Source organism: Labrus bergylta, chromosome 12 (assembly GCF_963930695.1).
Source record: "Labrus bergylta chromosome 12, fLabBer1.1, whole genome shotgun sequence".
In the NCBI taxonomy this organism is placed as follows: Eukaryota; Metazoa; Chordata; class Actinopteri; order Labriformes; family Labridae; genus Labrus; species Labrus bergylta.
Window position 1 is genome coordinate 14,018,100 of NC_089206.1, and position 26,184 is coordinate 14,044,283.

A 26,184-nucleotide genomic window follows, 5' to 3' on the forward strand; every position below is an offset into this window, starting at 1 on the left:
CTGCTGCCGGCTGACGTGATTGGCTGAGGCCAGCCCACAGTGCGGTGCGCACAGCATCAGCAGCAGTCAACATGAGAGGAGTCACAAGGATGGGTTTTAAAACACTGCACGAACACGTCCTTGACCTGATATCAGGAAAATAACTGCAGACAAATACCCCCAAAATCCTGTCTGATTGCGGATTGTTCTCGTCATTTTATCTTCTTCAGATGTCGGGGACGGACTCGAGGGTTCCCAATTTAGGGTACATTGAGAGGCTTCAAGTGCCCCCCCAAATATATTTATCGTTATTTTACAAACTAAACATTTAACTTATATTGTTGATTATATTATTAAATAGGTACATGTCTTAGTTAGTTTCGGGGATGACTTTCATCTCCCTATTGCACCCTCTTCTTTAAAAAAAATATATATATATATACAGTATGGGCTCCGTCTGTAGTTGTAGTACCTATCTTCACCACCACTCTTTCCACTAACGAAGGGTGCCTTACTCTGACCCTAGTGATGTAGATGTTAGTGAACGCAAATTTCCATGGGCATTTTTGTGGATTAAATCAATACTGAATATGCAAGTCTGGTTTTGAATTTGTATGTATTCTTTACATGTTAGTATAATGAATGTGTGTATTTGCATAGTTTGAGCACACATGCTGATAGTGGTCCCAAAAGAACTGGGGCTGAGAGGTTGTTATAGAAGCAGTCCATTAAAGGCTACCAGGATGAAAACCTAGCTCATATTTAACTTACATAAATTGTTTTATGTGTCGTTGGGCGACATCTAGTGGATTTTTTCTATACTAACAGCTTTGTGTGAATTACGACACTCTAAGCACTTATAATAAAACAACATATGTTTATATTTCATGACATAGAACAAATACAATAAAATACATTGACAGATCCAGTGCAACAACAAGCTGTAATAAATATGAATTCTTGTAACTTGAATAAATAAATAGAGGTGATAAATAACACTCAAATAAATATGCTTGGAGAATTAAATATTCATTAAATATTCTTGAGTTGTGAGGATAAGAAACACAAACACTGAATAACACCTGAAGTCTGGCCTCAAACAGCCAGCATGAATCATTATGTCCAGTCAAGGACAGTGCTGCACAAGCAGCACACCCCCTTATTAAATATCATTTCATGATAAACTCTAGAAACAAAACAGACTTAAATAATCACATTCATCAATGAATTCTTGATATGTCTTGTGACAAAAACCTTTTATCTAAATGGAAGGCAAGTATGCCCTTACCAACATAGATCATGATACCTGTAGTAGTTATGATAAATGAATGGTAATTTCTTTGAGGCCGGGAATACACCGTACGATTGTGAAAATGTTGTGGTGGAAGAGTTCATCGTTTACCATGCACGACCAAATCTCACCATTAGAGTGCTTCAACTGTACATGTTGAATAGGAACAGAGGAGAGACAACTGTCAATAAAGTTTCTTTTGAAAATCCCCACGGATGGGAGTGGAAGTCAGATCTGTGTTTTCCATTTGTCTCATATGCACAGCTCAGTTGTGCAACAAAAGAATCGGGTCTGAATCTCCCTGAAATTGCGCAGTGTATCCCCGGCGTAAAACGGATTAAATAGAGAATTGCAGGACGGATTTCATGAAGGGAGAAAATATCTGGAATGCTTTTTGTGTAGTTTTGAATTCAACAACAGTTATCAGACACGGGGAGGTGGTGTGTCAGATCCATCTACGTCATGAAGGAAAGAGTGACATGGTTTTTAAGTGGTGGTCACCTGGTCTTGGTATTAAGTAGGCCAGGCTATAGATCCTGGTGGAGGTTGCTGTGTGAGAGCGGTTGGTAATGCTCCTCCATGCCCGGCTTAGCTTGTTTCCTCTGTGCAACTAGTCTCTGGTAACGGGCCTGCCGCTGGCTGTCTGGGTCCACATTCACCCAGTTATTTGCCACCCACTTCACTCCATGTCTGATGGGGCAGTCGCCATGGAGGGAATATTCATCCAGCTCTCCCATCCAACCTGGAGAAATTGTAAGGAGAAGATGAAGCGCATTTCAGAGAAGATAAATGAGTGTAGGAAATACAAAGAACAACAACAGGGGGCTTAATTATTATCAGACCAAAGTTCAGATGTTTAAGGACTGAATGCTTCTGTCTTTATTGTAAGGAATACAGAATCTCGTCATTGTTCTTTGTAGTGAGATTTCAACACTTTTGCGAGGCCCACAGGGATGCAAGTCACCATCATCTTTTTTTAAAGTTTCTATTATGCCTCTATTGGACAGGAAAGCCAAAGAGAGACGAGGAAACGTTGAGAGGAGATAGTGGCCTCTGTTTATGGGGTGTGTGACACAACCACCCGGTGCCCCAGAGTTACCATAATCTGAATATGTTAAGATACAACAGTTGTCTGTTGTCGCTTTTTATTAGATATTTTAATTAGCTGAATTTTTAAATGGGTTGCCTCATGACAATGGAGTCACTCTGTCAGTCAGTGTAAATTAAAAGTGTTTATTATGTATTGATTTATTTATTAACTCTAACAGAGATCTTAGTTCCTATATTTTATCATGGTTATCCTCTATTAAGATGGAGGAACGAACTCAACCTGGCTCTAAGGATGAAGACTTCAAGCAAGTGACATGAGACTGGATATGTGAGTTTAAAGAATGTAGTGAAGTCCTCTGTTCTTACCTCTACCATCAGAGAGATGGTTGTACCAGAGGAGGGCGGTCCCAGCAGTAGGTTTTATTCTCAGGTTCCCTCTGCCACATGTCTCCTGGGTGTCTATCAAATCAACGCCTTCCTGGACCAGTGCCTAGGACATGCAAAACTGTAAACAGCTCATGTCTAATCATTTCTTTTGGCACAATGTGTTTACTGAGGTGTCAGATTCCTTGTCATGAATGAACACTGTCTGCATGTTATCAACAGCACTCAGGTCATAAACAGTTATCATCATTTGCCAGTTCAAGGAAAAAGAGGCAGCCTGTTTCAGGGTTGTGTCTTGTGAAAACAGCGCACTCACCTGCTCATCATATGTACGGTTATCAGCCACAGGAAAGGTGGTCTCACCACCCTCCTCTACAGAGCTGAGGTAGAATAACATTGTAAGGTACCTGAGATATAAAAAAAGAAAATCTGAGTAAATCTACTGACATATAAAATAAGAAAACTACATACTGATATATTATTTTTTAACACAACTTATTATAGCAGTAAAATGAAAATATCATTTGGAGACAAGATGTCTTTGTGCTGCTGTATTTCATATCCTACCAAAACTTGCAAAGCAAGGAAACAGAATCCTAAAAGGAAATAAAAATCCCACAAACCTGCAGGAGACCTCTGTGAGAGCCGACGTGTTTCCAGCCAGTCGTGTGTGTGCACAGGTAGTCTCTGAATGAGAAGGGCTGCTGTCATGGTGGGCATTACTGAAGTCTCCGTGCTCATAGCGGATCACCTGCAGCGGCTCGCTCAGCTCAACCAAAGTAGAGGGCAGACGTGTCAGACTGGTTACTCTGAGCGAAAAACACAAGGATGAAAGACAAGTGTATTAAAAATCACAAGTGTATAGGCTACTACATAAAGCATGGCAAATAATGTGTGTGCGCTTGTCAAGTCACCTGTTCCTGAGTGTGTGAAGCACGTGGTGGGACCCTTGGCCTTGGTAAAGCCACGTATGTTTGCTCCTCTGTTTGAATCGACTGCGCAGCTTCCCTCTTCGCTGTCGTCCTGGGTGTTGGGAGATGTCGTAAACACGCCTGAAGTCCTCCAAGGTTAGCATCCCTGCCACAAAAAAACAAACATAAAATATAAGCTTTGTCCTCTTGTATGTCGCTCAAAGCTGGAGTATCATATAAATACAGCAAAGATTATAATATGTGAATGGTTCCCTGGGAAAATGTTGAAACAGTGCTATACAGTGTTATTTAGTATCACGACTCCAGTTCTGTGTACTTTAATATTAAGCTCTTAGTTGATGTAGTGAGGAGTACGCTTTAACAGCCTTCCTTCTCTTTATTCCTCCAGTCTTTCCCTCTTTGGGTCCAACCGTATGCTGTTACTGTCAGCTGAATAAATGCCCCCCCCCATCAGTTCCCCTGAGAGGCCGCACCCCAGCTGTAACAATAGCTTTGGGATGGCAGAGACAAGGTGGCCGGTGAGGGGGTGGTGGGTTTGCGAAAGAGTGTGGAGGAGATAGTTGGGGGGTGGGAGGGGCGATCTGGGGGAAAACTAGGAAAAGGGGTTGGAGAATAATCAGTTTTTAATGAGATAGAATGAGGCACATCCGGACTTGGATGTTTACAACGCCTAGCACAATGGCATCAGGTCAAAACGGTGTCACTCCTCTTCCGGCCTTGGCAGTAACAAAGACTCGCATGCAATCACAGCCACCTGTCAGCCAATTACCCTGACAAGTACACAAGCAATGCAGATCCACACACACATCCAAACGCACACCAGATGGAATCAAATCGAGCAGATTTGCTATTTATGCTGATGAACAGACAAGCTCATCTTACACTGACTTAAATGTAATAAATAGTAGCACCAGTCTGATGGCCCATCGCCACAAAAAGTGCATTTTTGAACAACAAAAATTACGTGTAGGTGGCCCCATGTGGCAACAAAGTTACAGTAAATCCACACATTGTACCCATTCATCGATTCACCGTTACCGTTCCAAGAAAACATCCAGTTTAAGTTGTGACAGTTACCTGGTCCAAACATTTTGATCCTCTAACTACACTGAATTACCTCATGATGGAAACTGGGTGGAAGGTGTGTCAGCATTAGAGCGTCAGTTTGCTCCAATGTGATCCTATTGCCAAGGGCATTGGAGGTTTAAATCAAATTTATCAATTTAAAAATCTTGACAAAAAACATAGGCACTCTAAAAATTATGAATTTGAAAATCTGAATTTGAAATCTTGGTCATGTTTTTTTTTTTTTTTGGCAAGCATAACATGCTATGTCATTATGCTTGAGGGAGGGAGTGATAGACAGCATGGGGGGGGGGGGCCGAGAGACTGACAATTTTAAAAAATCTATTTTCATTTCATTCATTTATTTAAGCTGTAAAAGTTAAGAAAAGTTGCACTTCTAGCCATTTCTACTTTTCTTTTCTTTTTTTTTTTTTTTACAAAGTTTACATCTCTGCCTCCAAATATGTAAAAGATGGTATTTGTCCACTGAAATCTAGGGGTTTGGGGGCCAGTGCTTGAAAAAGTATAAATATAAAGTCTCTACCCCATTTATAGATGTTATGAAACACGTACTAAAAAAAAAAATCAAGGTTAGAAATTTGTCCTAGTGTCAAACATGTGTTTTCTGTACCCAGAAAAACTTGACTCCACTCATGCTTTGTTCTACATGGGAAAAAGGTTAAAAACAGCGACAAATGAAGACACACTAAAACAACTAGGAGACTAACCTGTTGGGCAGGCTTCAAGACCAGTGAGTATCTGCCGTAAGTTGTCTGGGTTCAACCAAGTTCCATCACGAGAGCGTGAGTGACTCTCAATCTGCAGCAGAGACCAGATCTTTTGTGTTATTTTGTCAAAAACGATAATCTTCTTCTTACAGTCAATCTAAAATACATTATTTTCTGAGAGGATTGTTCATAAAACTGATTCCCCCGTTCAACTCTGAGGTGTTCAAAGGTGTTCATAGGTGTTCAAAGAATTTCTCTCTTGTCACCTCCTGCTTTTGCAGCAGCCTGTCCTGGTTTAGGTCCAACAGGCTGAAGACCTCCTCTGTGCTTAGAGAAAGGAGTGGCTGGTTCGACTCCTCTTGTCCCTGGCTGGTTGTGGTCGTCTGGCTCTCCATCAGACCCTTGAGCTGAGCCAGCTGAACCACCACACGGCACTCCTCCTCCGACAGGAAGCCAGGGATCTCTGACAGAAACAAGGAAGAGATAACCACGCTGATTGTAAGGGCACATTGCTGCTTTGAATGGTGACATACTACATAATACTACATAATACTACTTACAACTTTTTAATACACTGTTTAGAAAAAGGCCACATTATCACAGTACTAGCAAGACCTTAGTCTACCAAAGTCTAGAAAGAGGATCAAGGATGAATCATCTGTCAGAGAGAGTTTCAGGGAGATAATGCAACGCTGAGCCGTGCTAAGTGTGGCTAACAATTTTAGTTTGTTCCCAGATTAACAGCAACTATAATGATTCACACATTCATATGCACATTACAAAGATTGATTAGGTAACAGTGAAGCCGACAATCGATAAAAGCATATCCACTGAAACTTTCAATCTTCAAATGGTGGATTCACACCACCAACATTGTTACATGGGATTTTATATTCCTACTGTAAAATCTGCAAACAGGCAGCTTTAACAAAACCAGAGATGGGCAGAGAGTCGCTGACTTTTAAGTAGATAAAAGGATCTCTGTTGACAGTGCTGACTTGATCTGTCGGGTTAAGCAGATTACATCAGATTGCCAAACAAAGCCTTTAAGTGTGAAAGTGCATATTCAAGATCGTTTGATCAGTGAATGCTCATGATAAGAATGAGTCAAACATTGTATCAGTAAAACAGCCTCATAAAGAGCACATCTTTGTTTACCTGTGCTCAGAACATAATGATCATGCAGATACTTCTAAGAACCCAGACAATGGGAAGAAATAACTTAATGTCTTTGAATCCCATCACAATTAACTGCGGGCGTTGTTAACCTTTTAAAACAATTGCATAACTTGATTTGATGCTAATTAATTATGCTTTCAATCTTGCAGGTTTGAAGAATAGGAACTCTTTACTGTGTATGTAGAGTGTGGGATTTCTTTCTGTCCCTCCCCTGTGAGTGGTTTGTGGTATAACCCATCCCAAGGGCAGCTTTAATGAATGACAACACTGGATTTCTCCCAAGGGAGAGTGGAAATAGTGCAGGCTTCTGGGAGTCTATTATTAATTTATAGAAAGTAGTCTAAGAAAAAAGCTTATACTCATTCTGCTTAACAACTACTTCTACTCCATCTAGTTACACCAGTAAACAGTCTATTTAATTAATTCTAATGGATACTTGTTTTTTTAACTTAATCTGACCTAGGTTTTTTGTCGTTCCCGCAGTCCTCCATGTCTGACGCTCATTTCCTCTCTTAATAAAAGGCTTCCGGCAGGTTGGCTGCCTGTACAGTAAGGACCTTGTTTGTCACCCGTGTCTTTGACACTGTACCCACTTGGTTAATTCCTATTGTCCAGTCAAGCCTCATTAATGTGGATAACTGATATGAATAAAGGGGGACTCTGAGCCTCCCTCTTCTCCCTCCCAACACTGTCTATCCCCCGGAAAGGAAGTGACCTCCTTGTCTGAACAGGAATCAGGCCATGGTGACACAGCAGGACGACGCCAATTTTGGTAGCGACCTAAGCACCAGTTCATACACACACGAAACCCACAAGCAGCACCCATTTGAGTTGCAACTATTGATGATTTTTTTTTCTGTCTTGATACATGCCCTGATTATTTTCTTAACTATTTGATTTATTGTGTGGTCTTTAAAACATTAGAATATGGGAGAAAATCCCATTATAATGGCCCAAAGCCCTAAGTGATGACATCACATATCTTGTTTTGTAGGATCAACACCCCCCCCCCCCCCCCACACACACACACACACACACACACACACACACACATACACAAAATGAGAAGGAATAAGTGAAATTCAGTATCATTCCTTCAAAAAATGTCTTGAACAATGTACTAAATTCTCACGATACTGTCTGTTTTCTCATTTGAGGCATTATAGCTCTTCAATGACCCTACACTGTGGCCATCTTATTTTCCTTTGTATAGTAGGAGAACTCACAAAAACATCCAACATGTTCCTCTTACCAGCATTTGTGGACGAGAAGTTTAAATAACAAAGAGGTCAGGGCAGGACAGCTTTGTTAGTAGTGGGTTGTAAGAAAATGAGGATTGGAAAGGGCGGGGGAGTTTCACTCCATGAGGGCCAATCTGTTCCTCAATACAAGCTGTGGGGATGGAAATGGATGAAAGCCAAAAGTATCCAAATGACCAATCATCCACCTTATTAATCTTGAGCTCTGTCAAACTCACTTAAATTTGCTCATGAACGCAAGTGGATTTGCATCTGTAATAACACTTTATTTTGTGCCCCAACCCTTCTCTCTTCTCTCTACTGTACACCTCCCCTTCCTATGCAAATGTAATCACCGCCCCCCTATAAAAACACCTATTCTGCCATCCTCCCAACCAGGGGTCTACATTCACTGAAGAGACACACTCCAGGATTAGTTCTCTTCATCTCCTGTGACAGGATGACTGTAGTGCTCTGCCCTCATTTTATCCTTGGAAAGTTCTTAAATACAGCCCCCCTACTCTTTCTCCTTTTGCTTGTTGGGCCTAGCAGCACATTAGCGCTTGGTCCTGGCAGAGTAAGAGCAGGGCAAGGGGGGCGTCCGAGGGCTGAGGGTAGGGTGAGATCTGGAGTAAAAGACAATGGCAGGTCCCGGGCAAGTGTTGATGGCTACACCGACATGAAAATTGGAGATACACATGATTCTAAGGCAGGAGCTGCACCAGTAGAGGATGATGACGCATGGGGGGACCCTGGTACTACCACAGGCTTCAGGTCCATGCTTGCTATAGGAGAAGGTGGACTGTGGGAGCCTCGCAGTTCCTCCCGCTGTGTACCTATCCCGCCGGGAATGGCTTTGTGCCAAAACATCGGTTATGATACCATGAGGATGCCCAACTTGCTGGGCCATGAGTCTCCTGCTGAAGCCGTGCAGCAGAGTGCCAGCTGGTTGCCTCTACTCGCAAGAGAGTGTCACCCTGATGCCCGCATCTTTCTCTGCTCTCTCTTTGCACCAATTTGCCTTGACAGGTAAGTAAAAAGAAAATCAAATCTTATTTCTTCAAGCAAATATTCACAACTATTTTAAAGGGTTTTTCTTGCAGAAGGGCTGAGATAATAGAAAAGCTTTATCAGAAAGAGAAAAAAAACAAGATTTATGATTAGGTTATTCAGGATCCGGGTCATACAGGGTTAACACCTTTTGAATGCAAATTGTGGCAAGTCTCTGAGTAAGGCCGTGATTGCACACTGAAACCTCCCATTTGAAGCTCTATTATCTACTTTCTGTCACATTAGCATCACTCAGTCTACAAGCAGACCAAGGAGCAACCCAAAACAAATCCAGTCTTGTTACGTGGCACTGAACGATCAATTCAAATCCTTTTATTTACTAAATACTACTCTCTCCAACTCTTCTTTATCAGGTTTATATCCCCCTGTAAAAGTTTGTGTGAATCCGTACGGGACAGCTGTGCACCCATCATGAGCTGTTACGGCTACCCCTGGCCAGAAATTCTGCGCTGTGACCAGTATCCTGCAGACCATCTCTTGTGTATCTCCTCTATCACTAACAGCACAGCTCAGACAGTGGGCCGTGTAGGTAAGAAACTTCAACATAAACGCACTTTATGTTAACCTTATTAAACAAACAATCTAATAAATTGTTTTGAAAATTCCAGTGCCTCAAGCAAGCTGTCGTGATTGTGAGCTGCAGGACGCCTCCTCTTCAAAAGATACACTGGAGACCTTTTGTAGGAGTGACTTTGGTGAGTAACAAAATCCTTCCACCCCTTCTCTTCTGTCTGCTGCTTCCTTTAATAAAGCTCACGGCATTCATGGCTAATGTTAATCTTCTTTTTTTTCCCCAGTTGTGAAATTGCGTCTCACACGCCTCAAGTACAGTCCAGTAAGTCTGTCTCAGTTCTCGCTGGCTGCCAAACTGGATGTCTTGAAGCACGGACCACTGTTAGGTGGGCAGATCCGTTCCCGCATTGAGCTGTGGCTAGAGAGGGATGCCACCTGCGTCAGAAACATGACAAGGCACAACCCACGAGGCGGGACTTTCCTTGTGACAGGCTTGGTGCAGGGGGAGCGCCTGGTGGTGAATAAAGTTTACGCGTGGCATAGACGAGACAAGAACCTGATGGCAGCTGCGCGCAAATGGAAACATTACAAATGCAGGAACTAGGCTCATGTGTTATGTTAGAAGAGACAAAAGAACTGAGATGTAACAAGAACAGCTACTCATAGGGGAAGGATAGACATAGTATTTAGAATTTTTCTAAATACCTCTTCCTGTAAGCTAACCTCGGTCTACTCCGATCCTGTCTAAACGTCAGTGGTTATAGAAGGGATACAAGCAGTCAGCTGTTTAAAAAGTGCCTCATAGAGCACCAACACTGCATGTCGCAGACAGAGGATGTGGAAGAATTAAAGACGTGTAATAGAGAGTGTAAATATCTGTGTATTTTAAGTAAATATTGCTGGTTTATATATTTGTATGGCTTTGAGAAAAAATTAAATGTTTTGTTCCAAAACCCTGACGTCATACAATTTATTCATGAATAGCAGCACACACAGACTGCAGTTCACTTACCAAATAGCAGAGGTTTCAGGCTGATCGTCTTCATCTCGTGCATCCTGTCTGGCACAAGGGACACCTGCTGAACGTGACCCACCTGCAGATGGGTGAGACACAAGTTTCAGCACACTCATGTTATGTGGGGTCAAATGCATTGATACTGCTTATGCAAATCTAAGTATCGTTCTATTCCATTCTGATTGTTTACAATATTTAGGTTTGGCTGCTGCATTTGAATTACAGTACAGCAAATCGCCTGCTTAGAGCCAGCAAATGTAAGCTTAGGTTAAGAGGCCCAGAATTTGTTTTCCTTCTTTGTCTTGATAGTTGTTTTTCTTGAGCAAAAACAAAAGCACCATGACAGTAAGTGACACTGTTTTTTTTGTTTTGTTTTTTTTAACAAGTTCAACAAGTTATTTTGACGTTAGTTTGGCATATTTTGCTGTTCTATAAGTGTGCACATTCAAGTGATAGAAATTACGAAAGTGCTCTTCTTACCCGTATCCCCTCAATTCGAGGTAGACTGAAACTCTGACTGTGGTCTTCCACATGAAGCTCTTCAGAGACAGGGGTAGGACTGGGCAAGGGTGTCCCACCCTGGCTGACCGACGCTGCTGAGGTGTCACCGTCTGCACTGACAAGTTCACCTGGGCCGTTGTTGTAGTGCACGTAAAGCAGCAGACCGATAACATTCAGGATGTACACATGGAAGAAGACCATGACCACAACGAAATAAGCCCGAGAACAGACATTACTTCTCTGGATTTGCATCCGAGCGGTGCGAAAGGGAGGTCTGTAACGTGTTGATAATGGTTTGTCGCCGTCTTCATATTCTTCCTGCTCTATTATACTTTCCTGTTCGTCTTCCATTCTCGCACCGAATCAACCACGAAGAATACGGGGGTGTATATGTGTCTATTTACAAGGCAATGTTGCCGCCAATGTTTATTACTTGATATCGTTTTATCTTGGATGCGGGGCGTTAGCAACTTAGCTTTACTGTTAGCCAGCTACGGGGCAAACCCGACAGAAAACCTCTTGTCGGTTTCGATGATTGATGCTGTCGCGTCTGCCGCTTGTACCCAAGTGAGCAGGGCAGCCCCGAGCGGAAAAAGTAGACGTGTCGGCAGTCGTTTACTCGGGAGAAATAAATATGTCATCATTCACCGAATTCCCTTAATCCTGTGTTAGCTAACTGGTTGGTGCGCTGCCCCTGACAACCTACCTAACAACAACGAGAGCAGACGACTGCACAGGGGGTCACCAGTTCTGATGCCACAGTAAACCACTAGCGGCCTCTAGCGGACAAGACCAGCTGCAAAACACAGATGACGTCAAAACTACTTGCCGTTTCTAGTACAGCAAGGATGTGATACCGTAGACAATGTAACGGATATGCGTATTTGTAGCATTTAATACAGGCTGTTTGATGGAGGCTATCCAGATGTTTCTTGACCCCGTGACCTCAGAGGCACTGACTTATTTTGGGTAGTCAAGCGTTAAGTTTATGAAGGGGTTCGTCATTTACAATTAGGCTACCACTAGTAGGCCTATATATCTTACAGACCTACCAATCACATCACTAAAGTGTGATACAAATGCAATACAGAGCATGCATACTTTAGGCCCTATTTGCTCTTCGAAAAGTGATGTAGCCTAACTCTAAAGGACTGTGTCATTCAAAAGCGCAATGTCACTACAAAGTTAGTCTGGAAAAACAAACTATTTTATTTAGGCCTAACTATTTATATTGCGACTTTCCCACATACTCTCTGATTGTTAATAGGCCTCTTTCCATTTCATTTACCCATAATGTGGTTTTGAAGCCACACTCCAGTAAACCGTGTAAATAGTAGACAAAGATTAATAGCCTGTTAATTAGCCTATTATACTATTATGGGTCAGTATTCAAAAATAGCCTTTTGGACCTACAGACTACACATTTCAGGACACTTCTCCTATCTTTTAAATGCCCTCCCTCCACCATCAGTTAATAACAAACACATTCATTAAAAAAAAAAAAAAAGTAAAGCCTTCAGCCTAAACTGAGATAACCGTACTGATAATCATCCTCCAGCTCCCCCTAAAACTATAGAGTATATTTTTCCTGGCTAAAAACCTTACATTTCTGTTTAATCCATTCCTTCGATTTTAATTAAACTGAATATATTTGGTCTAAAGTAACAATAGATGAATCTGCTGTCAAAACCCATATGTGTCATCATGAAATTATCTTCACTTCACCCACTATTAGATAATAACTGGACTTATTCAAGAAACAGGCTACGCTCCATATTACAAACAATAGCATTTTCACTCTCGACAACATTGAACATATAGGCTAATGTCTTCGAGATTCAAAAAGGGCATCTGCTGATTGTTTTATTCCACACAGGGTACAATTATTGCACAGGACTAGTTTAAACTGCCCCCATGGCCTGTGGATGAAAACGTGCTGCTGTTCTCAAAATTGACCACGCGGTGGCGATTAAGTCCATGAACTGCTGCACACGTGCCCATCAACTGTATTTGCTGTGTCATCTGTTATGTCTGACGTAATTATTCGAAGTTCAGGTGATACCCGGGCAGAAAAGGTAAAAACGTGTATTATTGTATTCTTAAAAAAATAATAGCAAAACAGAATAACAGCATGTTAAGCGAAAACATTGGCACCAGGTTCTTTACAGTAGTGTTCCAGTTACAGATAAGGCTTTATCAAGGGAATTTAGCTTTTCAATACACATCTGGTGCCGTTTAAGAGACTGCAGTTGAATGTACCCGGTGATCTACTTGAGCCGATTTATCATGCTTTAAACACAATTGCCACATCAAAAATAAACCTAAAGCATCACATGAAAATGCAGCCTATTTCCGTGCTGCGAGCTAAACTTGACAAATATCATGGGACACAATATTTTTCTCTCATGTTGATGCCAACTAACCAGTGGTGTATGAAACGGCTGGATTTACATAATTTTCAGTCGATGCATTATTCACAAGGAATTTCTCTGAGGTGCATATTTAGACGGGGATGGCTAGGATAATGAAGGTTAATTTCCCCAATGACATTGCCCAAGTGAATCCATAAGAATTCATATGACCCCCTTTTCCTGTAGCCTGCAGACAGTGAGAAGGGCAGGGGGGGGGGGGGTTAGAGAGTCTGATCGAGTCTGATACAAAAACGCATTTACATCTTTTCTCCTCAACACAGACACACATGCACTCACTCACACACACCCCTTGTGGTGTTTTCCGGGATCACGCCACTGCTTCCACTTGGGATCCACACAGCAGCAGCGATATGGCTGATCATCGCCGGACGGGACAGTTGTGTTTATAAGCGAAAGTAAGAGAGGGGGGGGAGTAATGCGTTATTACGGGCCAAAAATGCTTTTACTCGGGGGACGGGGCACTGCGACACAAAGTGTTACGCAGGGTTAAGTCTTACCTGAAGGGGAAAGAGGAAATCTGGTGTGTTTGAGGGCAAAGTAGTTGGAGGAACTTGTCGCAGTGGATTGAGCTCAGCGTGCCGCCTGGATTACCACACGCAAGTGGAACAATAGTCTCCTGCAGCAACAACACTCGCAGGTCAGTGGCGGCGGTGTATTTGTTTATGTTCAGCCTGTTTTCACTCCACGTTTTTGACTCTGTAGTAAAACAAATATTGGAACATTTCAGAATTCAATGTCCATGGTTTTCCTATCACCTGACATTGCAGGTGGACCTTTTTTTTTTCTCGACTCGCTAAAACAAAGGTATTTCAGAGTCTTTTTTTACTTTGTCACACTGCACTAATGTGGATAAATGTAGCACAGCCTACTCGGGAAAAAAATAAAAATAAATCCTGAATCGCATCGGGAAAATGTAGGAAACAATGGCAGATAATGGACCTATTTATAAATCATTAGAGCGGTATGAATGGCACATGAGTTGTTTTCTGGTCTTAACATATCGGGAACACACTCGTAAAGTAGGGAGACCCTCGGAGATGATTCCAGAGCAATTCCATGGAGTTTCTGTGCCGGCCCGGGAGGCTGTATAACTTTTTTCTGCCCTGCCTTACCCTCCTCCCCCCCCGGATACTTTGCGCCAGGAAAACACGGGGAGAAAGAGACGGACCGAAAAGGCAAAAGGCCTGGAAGGCAGAGGGACCTCTCTGCCAGCAAGGCCCGACATGAACCGCGGCGCATTTGCTTTTGGGAGTCCCGTGATGTTTTTTTTTTTTGGACGGCTGAATGCTGCCCACTTCTGTGCGCCCTCTCCTGCAGCCATGTCTAGTTACACAGGGACTCGTCGGGACCTTCACCCGACCGCAAATGTCCAGTCCTACGGTCCTGCAGTCTTGCCTCGTCGTTAACCTCGTGGGTGTTCAACGGTGGCAAAGGAGCACGTTAACTGCAACATAGGTTGAACAATTAATGGCAAAACTGCTCCAAACACTTCATTTCTTAGCAGCATGTAGAGAGAACCATTTTGAGCTGAATTATTGATGCCCATCTCAGTGTGGGATGTCCAGATTGGAAATAGCGCGCATCAGTCAATACTGTGTAATGCACTTAGATTTCAAATCATACTAACAACCACAGACCAATATTACTCCGTTGTTACTATTTTATAACATTATATAGATGACTAAAATGTGATTCTAATTTAATGCCATAATGACACTTGGACCGTCTTGCTATTACATTTTTCATTCTTAATTGAGTTTTGCATTGTTGTTTTTTAGGGCAACATACATGCACAGTGAAATTTCATTTAGTTGTAAACCGAATGCACCTACATGTGACCCCTGCTGTCACCCAGCTGAACACTATTCTGTATTCAATTAGTAATGTTTTTAACCAAGCACATATGTGAACTTTATCAGGGGTGTCATGGAAACAATAACGATAACACTGTATGATAACAACTATAGCCGTACTTTGCTTTTTGTTCTTTGTTTGGCCAGTTACACACTGTTCCATGCAGCAAGCATAAACCTTATGCATTAACCATATCACGATATGTTGACATTATCTTTCGACATATCCTTCCAAAGCTAATTCTTCTACATGTAAACATTATGTCTGATTTTATAACTAACAGTGATGCACAGGTCACTGAGGATATTCTGCGTTTTCTCCGATTACATTTTTGTAATATCGAAATTGGAAAATATTGCTTTCAAGATTTTAATGTTGATTCAACCACATTTCCAACGTCTAAATCCTATTATACAAATAGGACCCTTTCTGTGACCCCTGTGAGCCATATTTACTTCTAACAAGAATTCATCTTGTTCCGTAATTCACTCTCCTAACCTAATTGGGAGATTTATGTGAAGTGATGTAGTAAAAGCGAGACGGAGCCATTGGTTTTATATGAGGAGTTGACTCATTTTTTGGGTTATCTGTGGGTTTATGTTTGTTCATTTGTATATTTGTGGGCATGTGTGTAGGTTTTCTGTAGTTGGGCAGATTTGTGCATTACTCATGCTTCCTCAGGCCGCTGCGCCAATCCTTGTTCGAAGTGCCACTGAGTGCCAATTCCACTCTGCCACATTCTATGTGAGTGCATGCATGCGTGTGATTCATATGCCAGTGAGCTGCAGAAGAATGCCTTTTTGTTTGTGACAAAATAAAGAAGACAAAGACGAACATAGCGGATAATGACAGTGTATTTCATCCCAACCTCACAGTTAGTTGAAATCTTCCTTTCCCTTCCCTTTCTGTTTTGACAAACATTTGTTTGTCAAACCTGGACCCAACTTGTAACAGTGTGTTTAGCATACTCAGGTCCTCTGGTCCATTCATTCTTTAGCACAGGCAGGGGAATCCCATTGCAAGACTGGCAAGGCTCATATATTGCAGCAGTCTGGGCATCCCAAACACTGGAGGGCTGAAAGTTTATGTAGCTGATCTGAGCACATATATCTGAATGTGTGTGTGCCTCAGTGAGAAATGTAGAGAGAGGGGAGATAGAGAGAGTTGAATTTTCAGCTTTTAGCTTCTCTGTATCTTGTTTCTTCTCTTCACCTCAGAGACAAAACAGCGGTTCCAGAGTGGGCTTGTAACCAGGCAACCCAAATGGTGTGTGTCTTGAATAAATCAAAACATGAACACCTCACCTCCATGCAACAAACCAGCACACATGATCACAGGATGCTTACCCTGTTAAACTGTAAAACACTGTAGAAGTACTGTAGAAGTGTGTTTGTAGGAGTGAGAGCTGCCTCTATCATCTGGAGTGTGTCTCTCCATCCAGTGGGAGGTGTGTATCAGAGTTGTTTGTGGTTCGCCGGGTGTGTGGTGAGTGTGGCGTGCGCATGCTGCAGCCTGGAGCCACATGTCTCGTCCCACTCACTCCTGTGCCTCTGCCAAGCTCTTCACACTGCCACGTCCATCAGCACCAGGCAACGCTGAGCTTCCAATGTACAGTCATAAAACTTTAAACTTTTTGTCAACACAGATACATACTAACACGAGGACATGTCTAGTCATGTGTAGTCTATTTCCCTAAGAAAACTTCCCTGGCACTAAAGATTCAAACACACAGAAATATCATAATAAAGCAGATAAAAAAGCGGATGTTACAAAAATGCTAATGTTTGCATAGATGTTCAGGACCGATACCATTCTTCTGAATGGTTTTTTTGTATGACCAGTTATAATTCAGAGCCAATAAGCTGGTTTCAATGAATACATGACAGACAAGGTGAAATAAACTCCTTTTACAGTGAAATCCAGTCACATGACATTTAGTGTTCAAAAATAGAGCTAAACTCAAAAATGCTGCTAGCAAATGATGAGCGTTTTTTTTTTTTTTTTTTTTTTACGATTCTTGGAAAAGAATGGAAGCACAAAAAAAGACTTTAAGAATGAATCACTGCTTAAAGGATATAAAGAGAAGACATAACCACACTAGGTGGTTATATCTGCAAGGCATTTTTTCCACTATATGGTGATGTCATTGTTGGTAGTTCATACACCAATTAGTCCTTGGAAAACTTCTCTACCGGCACTAACTATACATGTTCCAAGGTGCATAAAGGGTGTGTAACGCCATAATAACTGCCTTGTTGCACTGTCTTGCTTAAAGTGTATGTTTGTATAGAGGTTAAATACAGTGTAATACCAGAGGCAGTCAAAACACTGCGTAGTAGTGATGCTCTATTTCGGCAAATCTGCAAAATGTCCCTTTTTAGTAGAAGATGTCGATGAGAAAAGTTGTAAATAATGAGTTAAATGTTTCCATCAAATGAATAATGGTTGCTTTTTGGGGGTATTTATTGATGAGGTAAACCACCCCCTCATTTCATCATATTATAAATAAGATTTGAAATGTGAAATGTATCATACAGAATACTGTTACCCTGCAGTGTTTCTCCTCATGGACTGCTGGGTGGTGAGATTCCCACCACTACACTGTTTGTGCTAATTCAACAGAGATAAGGTGAAGAGTGTGAAATTAGTCATTATTGTGTGTGTATGTGTGAGGGCATGACTGATGGAAAGCACAAGTGTGTGGAAATGATAACACTTAATGCATTTATCTGGCTAATAAGCAGTTCATTATATTATCGCATGTTCCCTCAGAATGTGTCACTTAATCCTGAAAAATTCATGGAGGACAGTTGTGATGCCGCATGAGGAGAATCCAGTCTTCTGTCCGAGCGATCTTCTTTTTTTTTTTCCTCTGGTGATGTCTGGGAAAACATGCAAATGAGGGGGGGATGGAGATTCGTTCCTTACTGATAATCCATGGGTGATGGATGTTATGAAATGAATGTGAGTCACACTCCTTTCACCCTTTTGTCCCATTATTTTAAACTTTTTTTTTTCAGTTTGGAGACACGCTTCCAGCTGAGGTGCAAACCGCATCCAAATGTGCTCATGCAAATAGGCAGAGGCAATGTTGTTAGCAGTGGATACTCGTCTGAGCACACATCTTCTGGTGGAAAGAAAAGCTGGTCTTCCTGAGTGAGGATCGCTGGGTTTGAATTCCCTCAGAGCACAGGCTGTCTCTAATAGGCCTGAAAGACTGTGAGCCTGAAAGGATGAATGGCTTTTGTTAAAGCCTCCAAGGTTGGACACAAAGACAAAGGCAGACGGTGCCGTGTGTGTGTGTGTGTGTGTGTGTGTGTGTGTGTGTGTGTGTGTGTGTGTGTGCTAGTGCATGTCAGCTCTGGAGCCCTTATGGGTTAGATAGAAGTAGCACGATGTGGAATTGGGACAGAAATACTCTGCCATCGCTGCATTTACCTCCAGGCCAGTAAAGCAGAGTGAAAGGGGAACACAGGACACACAAAGTGACTTCAGTACACAGAGATACACACCAGTGAAAACGCAAATACTCAAGATTTGCACACATAAAACAGATTCTAAATGTCTGCTGGAGGCACTCTGAACAACGTGTAACTTTAAAAGCTCATTGACATTTGGAGATACATGCAATACAACACAAAATTGGCTCTTAAGTGAATTTGAGAAGCACTCTGCTGGAAAAGGAACATGTACTTTCCCCCCATTTGTTTCATTGATTATATATGCCTAAACCTCTTATATAACCATAAGGCAAAACTTTGTCTACATTTTTATTGTAATAATGCTGTAGGTGTCTACTTACTGAATATGATGACTTTATTATCAACAGTTAACGGAAGAATTAATCAGTCAATCAGGCATTCTTTAGTTTTTAAAGTGTCAATTCATAGCAAATGTTATCCCAAGAACCAGTGAACCTGTGTCACAACACACCTATGAGAGCTGCTCCCATCTGAAATCTCTAGGGAGCTGCCACAGTCAGCCATTTTTTGTGTTGTTTCCTTTTGTGCATTGTTTTGTTTGTTGCCCTCTTTCTCTCTCTTTCTGTCGGTCTCTCTGGGTCTGCTCTCTCATTCTGTGTGGTTTATTCTGTTTATGTTTGCACTTGGGATACATGACAATGAGAACAAATGCTGCATGAGCAAACACAATCACCGAGAGATCAAAGAACTGTGGTAAATACACCAAGCTGCACTGCAGAAGTTTCACTATACAGTGTAGGCTAACATGGCAGTGGATCTAGCTATTGTTGCTTGTAATGACAACAGATGACCATTTTCACATGCTTCCATTTTCCTGTGACATCACTTTCACAGTGGGATAGCGTTTAGAATTAATATTCATTGGTCAACCACCAAAGAGACAGTAAACAGTGAAACTATAGAGTAACATCAGGCCATGTTTCTAGTTAAAGGTGCACCATGTTACTCTGACACCTGGCGTTTGAAATTGGTACTACAGTTTAAATTCAAAACGTTGAAGAGAGCTGTCTTCCCCGACCCCTCATCCTTAGAGTGGATTTGCAAGAAGGTTGCAATTTCGCGGAGACTAAAGTTTTAGTGTTAAACCAGCTCCGCATCATTCTTTAAACCTCTCTGCATTCTAACCTCTCTCTCTTTTTCAAAACATTGTCCAATATTTATCATAGTTTTACCACGTTTCTGGCTGTGGAGCTTTTTTCGAAAAATGCTGAGGCTTTTAAGGTCTGGTAGAATCATTGATATCTGAACCAGTTTGCTTTCCCGCCTCCATCACTTCAACACCTGTTGGTTTGTCTGGCACAACCAATGGCTGATGTCACTGAGAAATACGTCCATGTAGTCTGTGCTGTTAACATTAACCTTTACTTGATATAATTTTGCCTCTCAGACAAGAGTCTAGTTAAGGCGGAATGTTTACAATACTTTTGAAGGTTTTTTACAAATCGATGAAAAACATTGAGCCTTAAATTTGTCAAAACAAATTGATGACAAGCTAACAGGAACCAATCTGATCGCCAGCTAACAGTACTGTTAGCTTGGAAGTGGCTGAATGAATTCATTAGCTTTTATTTGATCATCCTTTAGCTACTGTCAGTCAACAGTTAGTATAACCAACACCTTTAATTCTGTAGTAAAGACAAAAACAACACACATGATAGCTAGCTAACAGTAACACATTTGATAGTTAGCTTACAGTAATATGAGTGGCGAATATGCTGAATATTGTCTTTTGATTGTAGCTAATGGGTAATCGAATGTTGTTTTAACTTCATTTTCACTGTCCACTATGTTTTCAAATGCAAATTATCAGTAAAGGGTAACAACTGTTAAATTCAGTAGATTCTACAACTTGCAACACCCAGACCCAGTACTATGACATAAGATCATTTTAGCCTTCTACCCTGAGTGTGATGTCAGAGGGAAATGGCAGCCATGTGAACGCGAGGAATGCTGGCAGGATCACAGTGCTGCTGATCAGATGGGGATAATAATAATGATGGTGGTTGTGTTTCCTCCTCAGGCCTGTGGGCCCTGGTGGTACCATTGAGAAGATGGACAGGATGAAGATAATCAAGCGGAGGCTGTCCATGTCTCTACGTAGCGCTCGGCCAGTCGACGACTCGCTATCAGAACTGGCAGAACAGATGGCCTTGGACGAGCCATCCACGGCCAGGGACAATGGTGAGACACGTGAACTAATGCACCTACACTACACATGTGCACCCAGGCATCTTAGCACATGCCCTTACACAGACAAAACTGTATACTGACTGAGAGAGAGAACCTATTTCAAATCTTACCTAAGAATGTCTTTTAAATGTTGAATAATTTTATATTCTATATACCATGTGAATGTTATCTACAAACTGCAAGTAAATAAAGTAAATAACGCTCTTAGGAGTCCTAAAGTGATTAGTTTGACTGCTACATCTGTCATAGCTGATGCCTTAGCTCACAGGACAAGTTAAAAAAAAGTACCAAGGAGCACTTTATCATGTTGTCAGAACAAAAACAAACTCTAACTGATGTGGAGGTTTACAAATAGTAATGTAGGCGGAGGGAGCCAGAAATGAGGTCATCACTGATCATGAATGTTATGAAAAGTTTTAGCAGCAAGTTTTTCGCTGTCCTCCACTCTTATGTCTTTCATTTACACAGATCTGCTTCATGAAATCATACACAAGTTAATGCAAGCATGTCCAAAAGAGTTGTTCAAATATCATCTGAGCTTTTTAAATCACTGGAGCCTCAGCATCTTCTTCATCACTGTCTCTTCTCTGTCCACTTCACTTCATTTGTCCATGTCAAGTATTCCCATTCACACGCATTCTTTTTTTTTTTTTTTGCATTTACTTGAGCAAGAGTGATAATGCAAAATAGTAATATTTTCTCAGAAACTCTGGGTGCCATCTGCTGGATATCTTCCACCTTGTGCAAACAGTGTGTGAGTTGGTGTGTATTTTACTGGTCTTTTGTGTGTGTGTTTGTGTCTCCTTTTGGCTTGAAATAAAATTAGATCAGAACATATAAAGAGGGAGTTTGCTTTGTGATCAGCAGATGCTTTTGTCTCACAGAAAAAGAAAGAGAAAAGACCAAAATAAAGTAGGAAACATAGAAAAGTCTCAATGTTCAAATATAGCTGTGTGTTATTGAAGAGGTCTGAGGCACTCAGCATAACTGTGTGTTATTTTATGCTTCAGTTTGAGTACAAGGAGTGGTAATGTTTCCTCATTTTTACTAGTTGTTGTTATTCCTGCTGCTGGGTTTCCACATCCGTATCCATGTTTATTTCCTTCATATTTTTCTTCTTCCTTCTGTTTTTTACATCATTATCTATAGTCTTTAGCAGCTGAAGATACTTCAGTTCATTTTCCAGTGACTGCATTAAGGTGCAGGGATAAGAGAGGGATGGGGGTGGAGGAAGTGATGTAGAGGATGAGGAGAGGGACATTAAACTTTAACCACTGCTCTACATCTTGCACCGAGAATCTTTTCTGTCCTCCTCTCTCGCCATAGCACACTCCTGACCCTCCCCACACTTTATATGCCGTGATTAAAATGTGCAAAAGAGCCGAAAGAAAATAGTCTTCACATTTGTCAAGGTGCTAATAAGAAGCAATTTAGCGCTGACCAGAGAGCCGTTGTTCTGTTCTGTCTCTGGAAGACGTGTTGTACTGGAAACTAATTCTGTGGGGGTTTTAAAGAAGCATTTAAGCCTAATTATTATAGATCACAGTGGAATTTACTATGGAGAATAGTTAAGGATTATTTGAAGGATAGGAGATATGACAAGTGGGCATCCACCCACGCTCCGCAGAAAGGATTCATTAATGCTAATAAGTGTGAAAGAAAGGTGATGCATGCTGACAGGGTTTACCACATATTTGAGAGCGGTCGTTTAGGGTTCCTCTGCTTTATCAAGAAGCTGAAATTTTAGCTAAATATCTTTTTTAGGATTATTTTTCATGGCCTTTTTGCCTTTATTGATTGGACAGCTGAAGAGAGACAGTTGGGGGAAAGTTTGAAGGCAGGGAGTCAAACCTACGGCCGATTCTTTGAGTGCTGTGACCTTTGTATAAGAAGCGCCTGCTCTACCAACTGAGCTAAACTGAGGCCTTCTAAATATCTGTTTTAGTCTTCATTCCTGTTTGTACTTCTCATCCATGTCTCTCTTTTTGAAAAAAATAAATCATTATTCTTCAAAATCAGTTTTCATCAGTCTATGACTGGACACATTTTCTCCCCCGCCTGCCTCACTCAACTTCCATTTCTATTTCTTAAACTTTCTGCTGTTTTCCTCTGCTAACACAGATTCAGCAGCTGTATGCATTCCCACCTTTTTATCTTCTCTTACTGCATATTGAACTGTTATTACATGTTCTGCTACTTCTCTTTGTGACCTTGTGCTATCATTTTTTCCTGACTACTGTTTTCCCCTTTCAATTCTTCAATTTCTTCCTGTTTCTTTTATTTTTCCCCCTCTCTTGTGCTGTCCCCCAACCCTTCATCTTCTTTTTTTTTCTCCTTCCCTTCATACTTGTTGTCCTTTTTCTGGTTTTGACCTTCTACTTTTTTTCATTTTTGTCAACCTGCTTTTCTTCTGAGCTTTCTTCTCACTCTCTTGTCTTCTCTTGCACTGCCCCCCCCCCCCTTTTTTTTCTTACCTTCGCCTTGCTTTGCATCGGGTGTCTCAGAGCCGATGGTGGTGTGCGCCCTGCACCCTCCCGCCTCACACAGTGCTCCCTCCTTCCTGCGTCAATATGCTGGTCATCTGGGCCGCACCGCCCTGCGCAGAGAGCCAGGCGGGGGGCTGGAAAGAGACAGAGCCTTCCTAAACCTGCACAGAACTGGATCTCTGGGTACAAACACACACACATTACACAGTAAAGTGTGCACAACACCCATAAGCACATACACACACAAAGTGCTTCATTGGTGAAAATCCAAATTTCTGTATAATCAGTTTGAGGAATTAAAAAACAAAACCCTAAGCAGATCTTAGCCCATCATAAATAAGGGATTCATTTTAAACATTTAAACAATGCACCTCTCGACAAAATTGAGATTTTTGTTTGCAGTACTTAAGCATTTTCATTGCATGTTGCTTTATACTTATACTCCACTATGAATAGTCAGCAAAATAATTTTGTCTGCTAATGTTTCAGTCCTCTGCATTAGCTTTAGTTAGCAGCCATGAAGTTTGTACTTTACCCACAATTTATTTTGATGTGTTCATGATTTCTAACTTGTACTTATAGCACTATGAACACTAAATAGAAAATATTTCAATATTTTTTTAACACTACAGTTCAAAAAGCAATCCTGCTGCTTAACAACTAGATTTCATTTTATTCATTCATTTATTCATTCATTAAGTCTAATTTCCTATGAGCACATTTTTTTTAAACTCAGGTTCTTGAGTCAACCTACTGTGGTGGTTTGTTTGCGAGTCATGAGGCAGACTGAAATTAATACCTACAGTATTGTTTTTTACAAATGGAACTTTCAGTCCGTGTCCATCTTGACGACCCCCATGAAAGCATTACATCTCATCTCTTTCCTGACCCTTTCCAGTAAGTCTGTAAGTGGTCTGACAAAGATTCTCATCCTGCTTCCTAATGAGTGTCATGTGGACGTTTAAACCAATGCACTTCCAGTTTGCACGCTATAAAATGCTTCATTGGACCCAAAGTGGACAGGCATAAAAATAACTAGAAAATAATCAATCTTATATCAGATATATATATATATTGGCTAATTTTCTCCAATATGTGCCAATATAACTTTGTTTATTAAATTTAAGGTTATTATTTTTTTTACAATTGATAATTTCTAAGCAAAAACTGTTTTTTCAGTGCTCGGTTGTTATCCTGGTAATAAAAGGCGTTTGTTCATCTGTAAAAAGAAAAATCTTGACTTCATTATATATCATTATCATAAGATAAGATATCAGCCAATATATTCATATTGAACATTTTTTATTTAATTCAATCTGTATTGGCCAAGAAATCCTGAATCGGTCTGGCCCTACTTATTTTATCTGAAAGCAAACACACTTCCTAGCATCACATTTACATACATATACATTTTACTGAGGTTGTTTCCTTTTATCTTTTCCGACCAGTTCTTTGTCATTTTCTTGTTGGATAATTTTCTACTTATTTTCATGAAGATAACTCTTCTGCTTCTTTTCTGCATGCTTGAAAAGAATGACTGAATGTTCAGCTGTGCATTTGTGTAAAATTGGGGATTTTGCTACTGTAACCTTGAGCAATACTGCCATCTCTGGGTGGGAGACTAACCTGCACACTGATGTCTTGTAGATACAGTTTTTCCTGTAATCACAAAGTGTTATGTTCGCGTGTGTGTGTGTGGGCATGCATTATTGGGGGTTTTCTCTTAGTATAAAACCGTATTTACTGACACATCTTGGCTATCCTCCCAACAGCTACTACGAATCTGGAGGCTAAAACTCTAATGACCTTAATCCAACATACACAAACACACACACATACACACACACACACACACACACACACACACACACACACACACACACACAAATTGATGCACAATACTCAAATCACCCAGATGCTCATAAAACTCACTTTTTCCATCTGTCCGTCTGCATCATGTAATGGAACGTGTGGTCTGTGGATCTATGGATCCTAATCTCATTCCCCAGTGTGACAGAACGGCTTATATCATTGGCAGTGGGATAGAGGGACAGGGAGGAAGAGAAAGACAGCTATCGAGTGAAAAGGAAGTCAGAATGAAACGCAGCTCAGAAAATGGCAAGAGATTGATTACAAGGGACTGAGTGATAAAGAGCGAGAAATGAGAAGTAAAGATGAAAGGAAGGAGTGACAGACAGAGTGGTAGGGGGAGTGTTAGTTCCACTGGAGCTCCTTCAGGAGTCATATTAGCTTTGTGCTTTGCATCCCCTGAGTCCGTGGCTGAGTGAACTGCAGATAGACCACGACGAGAATCCGCTGAGCATCCACTGAACTCTTGCTGACAAAAGAACTAGTCTTCATCAGGAGCTTATAGTGCACTGTGATCCTGCTAGCTGGGAATATGATAACAGCGGATGGATGAACCTTAAAAGATAACTGTTAAGACAGAGGGACTGGGAATAGTTTTCACTATCGATATTGATCAATATCTATTTCTAAATAGCAATACAGCAATATCGTTTTCCTGACTCATGTTATCCTGATTATATCACTGGTGCCAAATATTGATGTAGAAAAAAAAATAGCACTCTAAGAAGATTCCCTTTGCAGTTTGACTCATCCCATGAATGGACGTTTATTGGCCAAAGAAGAAGTTGACACCAGGGGGTTATGTAGGTGAAAAGACGGTCATGGATGAATCCTGACGAGAGGTGACATTCATTCTGCACTTGACAATTTTAGGGTGCATTTTGCAGTTAATCAGATCATTATGTATCATTATGATCATTTTGCA

General features: G+C 41.1%; 3 protein-coding genes across 10 annotated transcripts in view; 2 read left to right on the forward strand and 1 right to left on the reverse strand.

Annotated features, from left to right (window-relative positions):
* Positions 1-1,797: 1,797 nt before the first annotated feature.
* LOC114921108 (transmembrane prolyl 4-hydroxylase) lies at positions 1,798-7,099 on the reverse strand. The gene is made up of 9 exons (XM_065961173.1): positions 7,068-7,099; positions 6,428-6,432; positions 5,696-5,892; positions 5,430-5,520; positions 3,619-3,781; positions 3,328-3,513; positions 3,021-3,111; positions 2,687-2,810; positions 1,798-2,012 (listed from the first exon to the last, which is right to left on the reverse strand). The coding sequence occupies exons 1-9, from the start codon at positions 7,097-7,099 to the stop codon at positions 1,798-1,800; spliced, it is 1,104 nt and encodes a 367-aa protein (XP_065817245.1).
* A 927-nt stretch (positions 7,100-8,026) lies between these two features.
* LOC109996127 (secreted frizzled-related protein 5) lies at positions 8,027-10,432 on the forward strand. Its single transcript, XM_020650092.3, has 4 exons — positions 8,027-8,875; positions 9,271-9,446; positions 9,526-9,612; positions 9,715-10,432. Exons 1-4 carry the CDS (start codon positions 8,307-8,309, stop codon positions 10,032-10,034), a joined length of 1,152 nt encoding a protein of 383 aa, XP_020505748.2. The 5' UTR covers positions 8,027-8,306; the 3' UTR covers positions 10,035-10,432.
* Positions 10,433-11,042: 610 nt separating this feature from the next.
* Positions 11,043-26,184, forward strand: part of LOC109996126 (cyclin-dependent kinase 17) — a 44,423-nt gene continuing 29,281 nt past the window's right edge. For 4 of the 8 annotated variants that reach the window (XR_010667582.1, XM_065961810.1, XM_065961812.1 and 1 more), the window contains exons 1-3: positions 11,043-11,218; positions 20,735-20,895; positions 23,409-23,573. Coding sequence is in view for 7 of the 8 variants with exons in the window: in XM_065961810.1 (XP_065817882.1) it covers positions 11,133-11,218; positions 20,735-20,895; positions 23,409-23,573 (412 nt within the window). In the remaining variant the exon portion in view is untranslated. Of the gene's footprint in view, positions 11,219-13,642; positions 14,016-20,734; positions 20,896-23,408; positions 23,574-26,184 lie in introns of those variants that run through there. The other 4 variants (XM_065961813.1, XM_065961814.1, XM_020650086.3 and 1 more) reach the window with 3 other exon arrangements.

Bases quoted from the DNA above. Each gene is read 5' to 3' on its own strand.
- LOC114921108 (XM_065961173.1), bottom strand. From the start codon at position 7,099: ATGGAGGACTGCGGGAACGACAAAAAACCTAG. The intron at 3,112-3,327 runs GTTTGTGGGATT...TTTATATCTCAG, and splicing joins CTCACAGAGGTCTCCTGCAG to GTACCTTACAATGTTATTCT. The intron at 2,811-3,020 runs GTGAGTGCGCTG...TGCATGTCCTAG, and splicing joins ACCGTACATATGATGAGCAG to GCACTGGTCCAGGAAGGCGT.
- LOC109996127 (XM_020650092.3), top strand. From the start codon at position 8,307: ATGACTGTAGTGCTCTGCCCTCATTTTATCCTTGGAAAGTTCTTAAAT. The intron at 8,876-9,270 runs GTAAGTAAAAAG...CTTCTTTATCAG, and splicing joins GCACCAATTTGCCTTGACAG to GTTTATATCCCCCTGTAAAA. The intron at 9,613-9,714 runs GTGAGTAACAAA...TTTTTTCCCCAG, and splicing joins CTTTTGTAGGAGTGACTTTG to TTGTGAAATTGCGTCTCACA.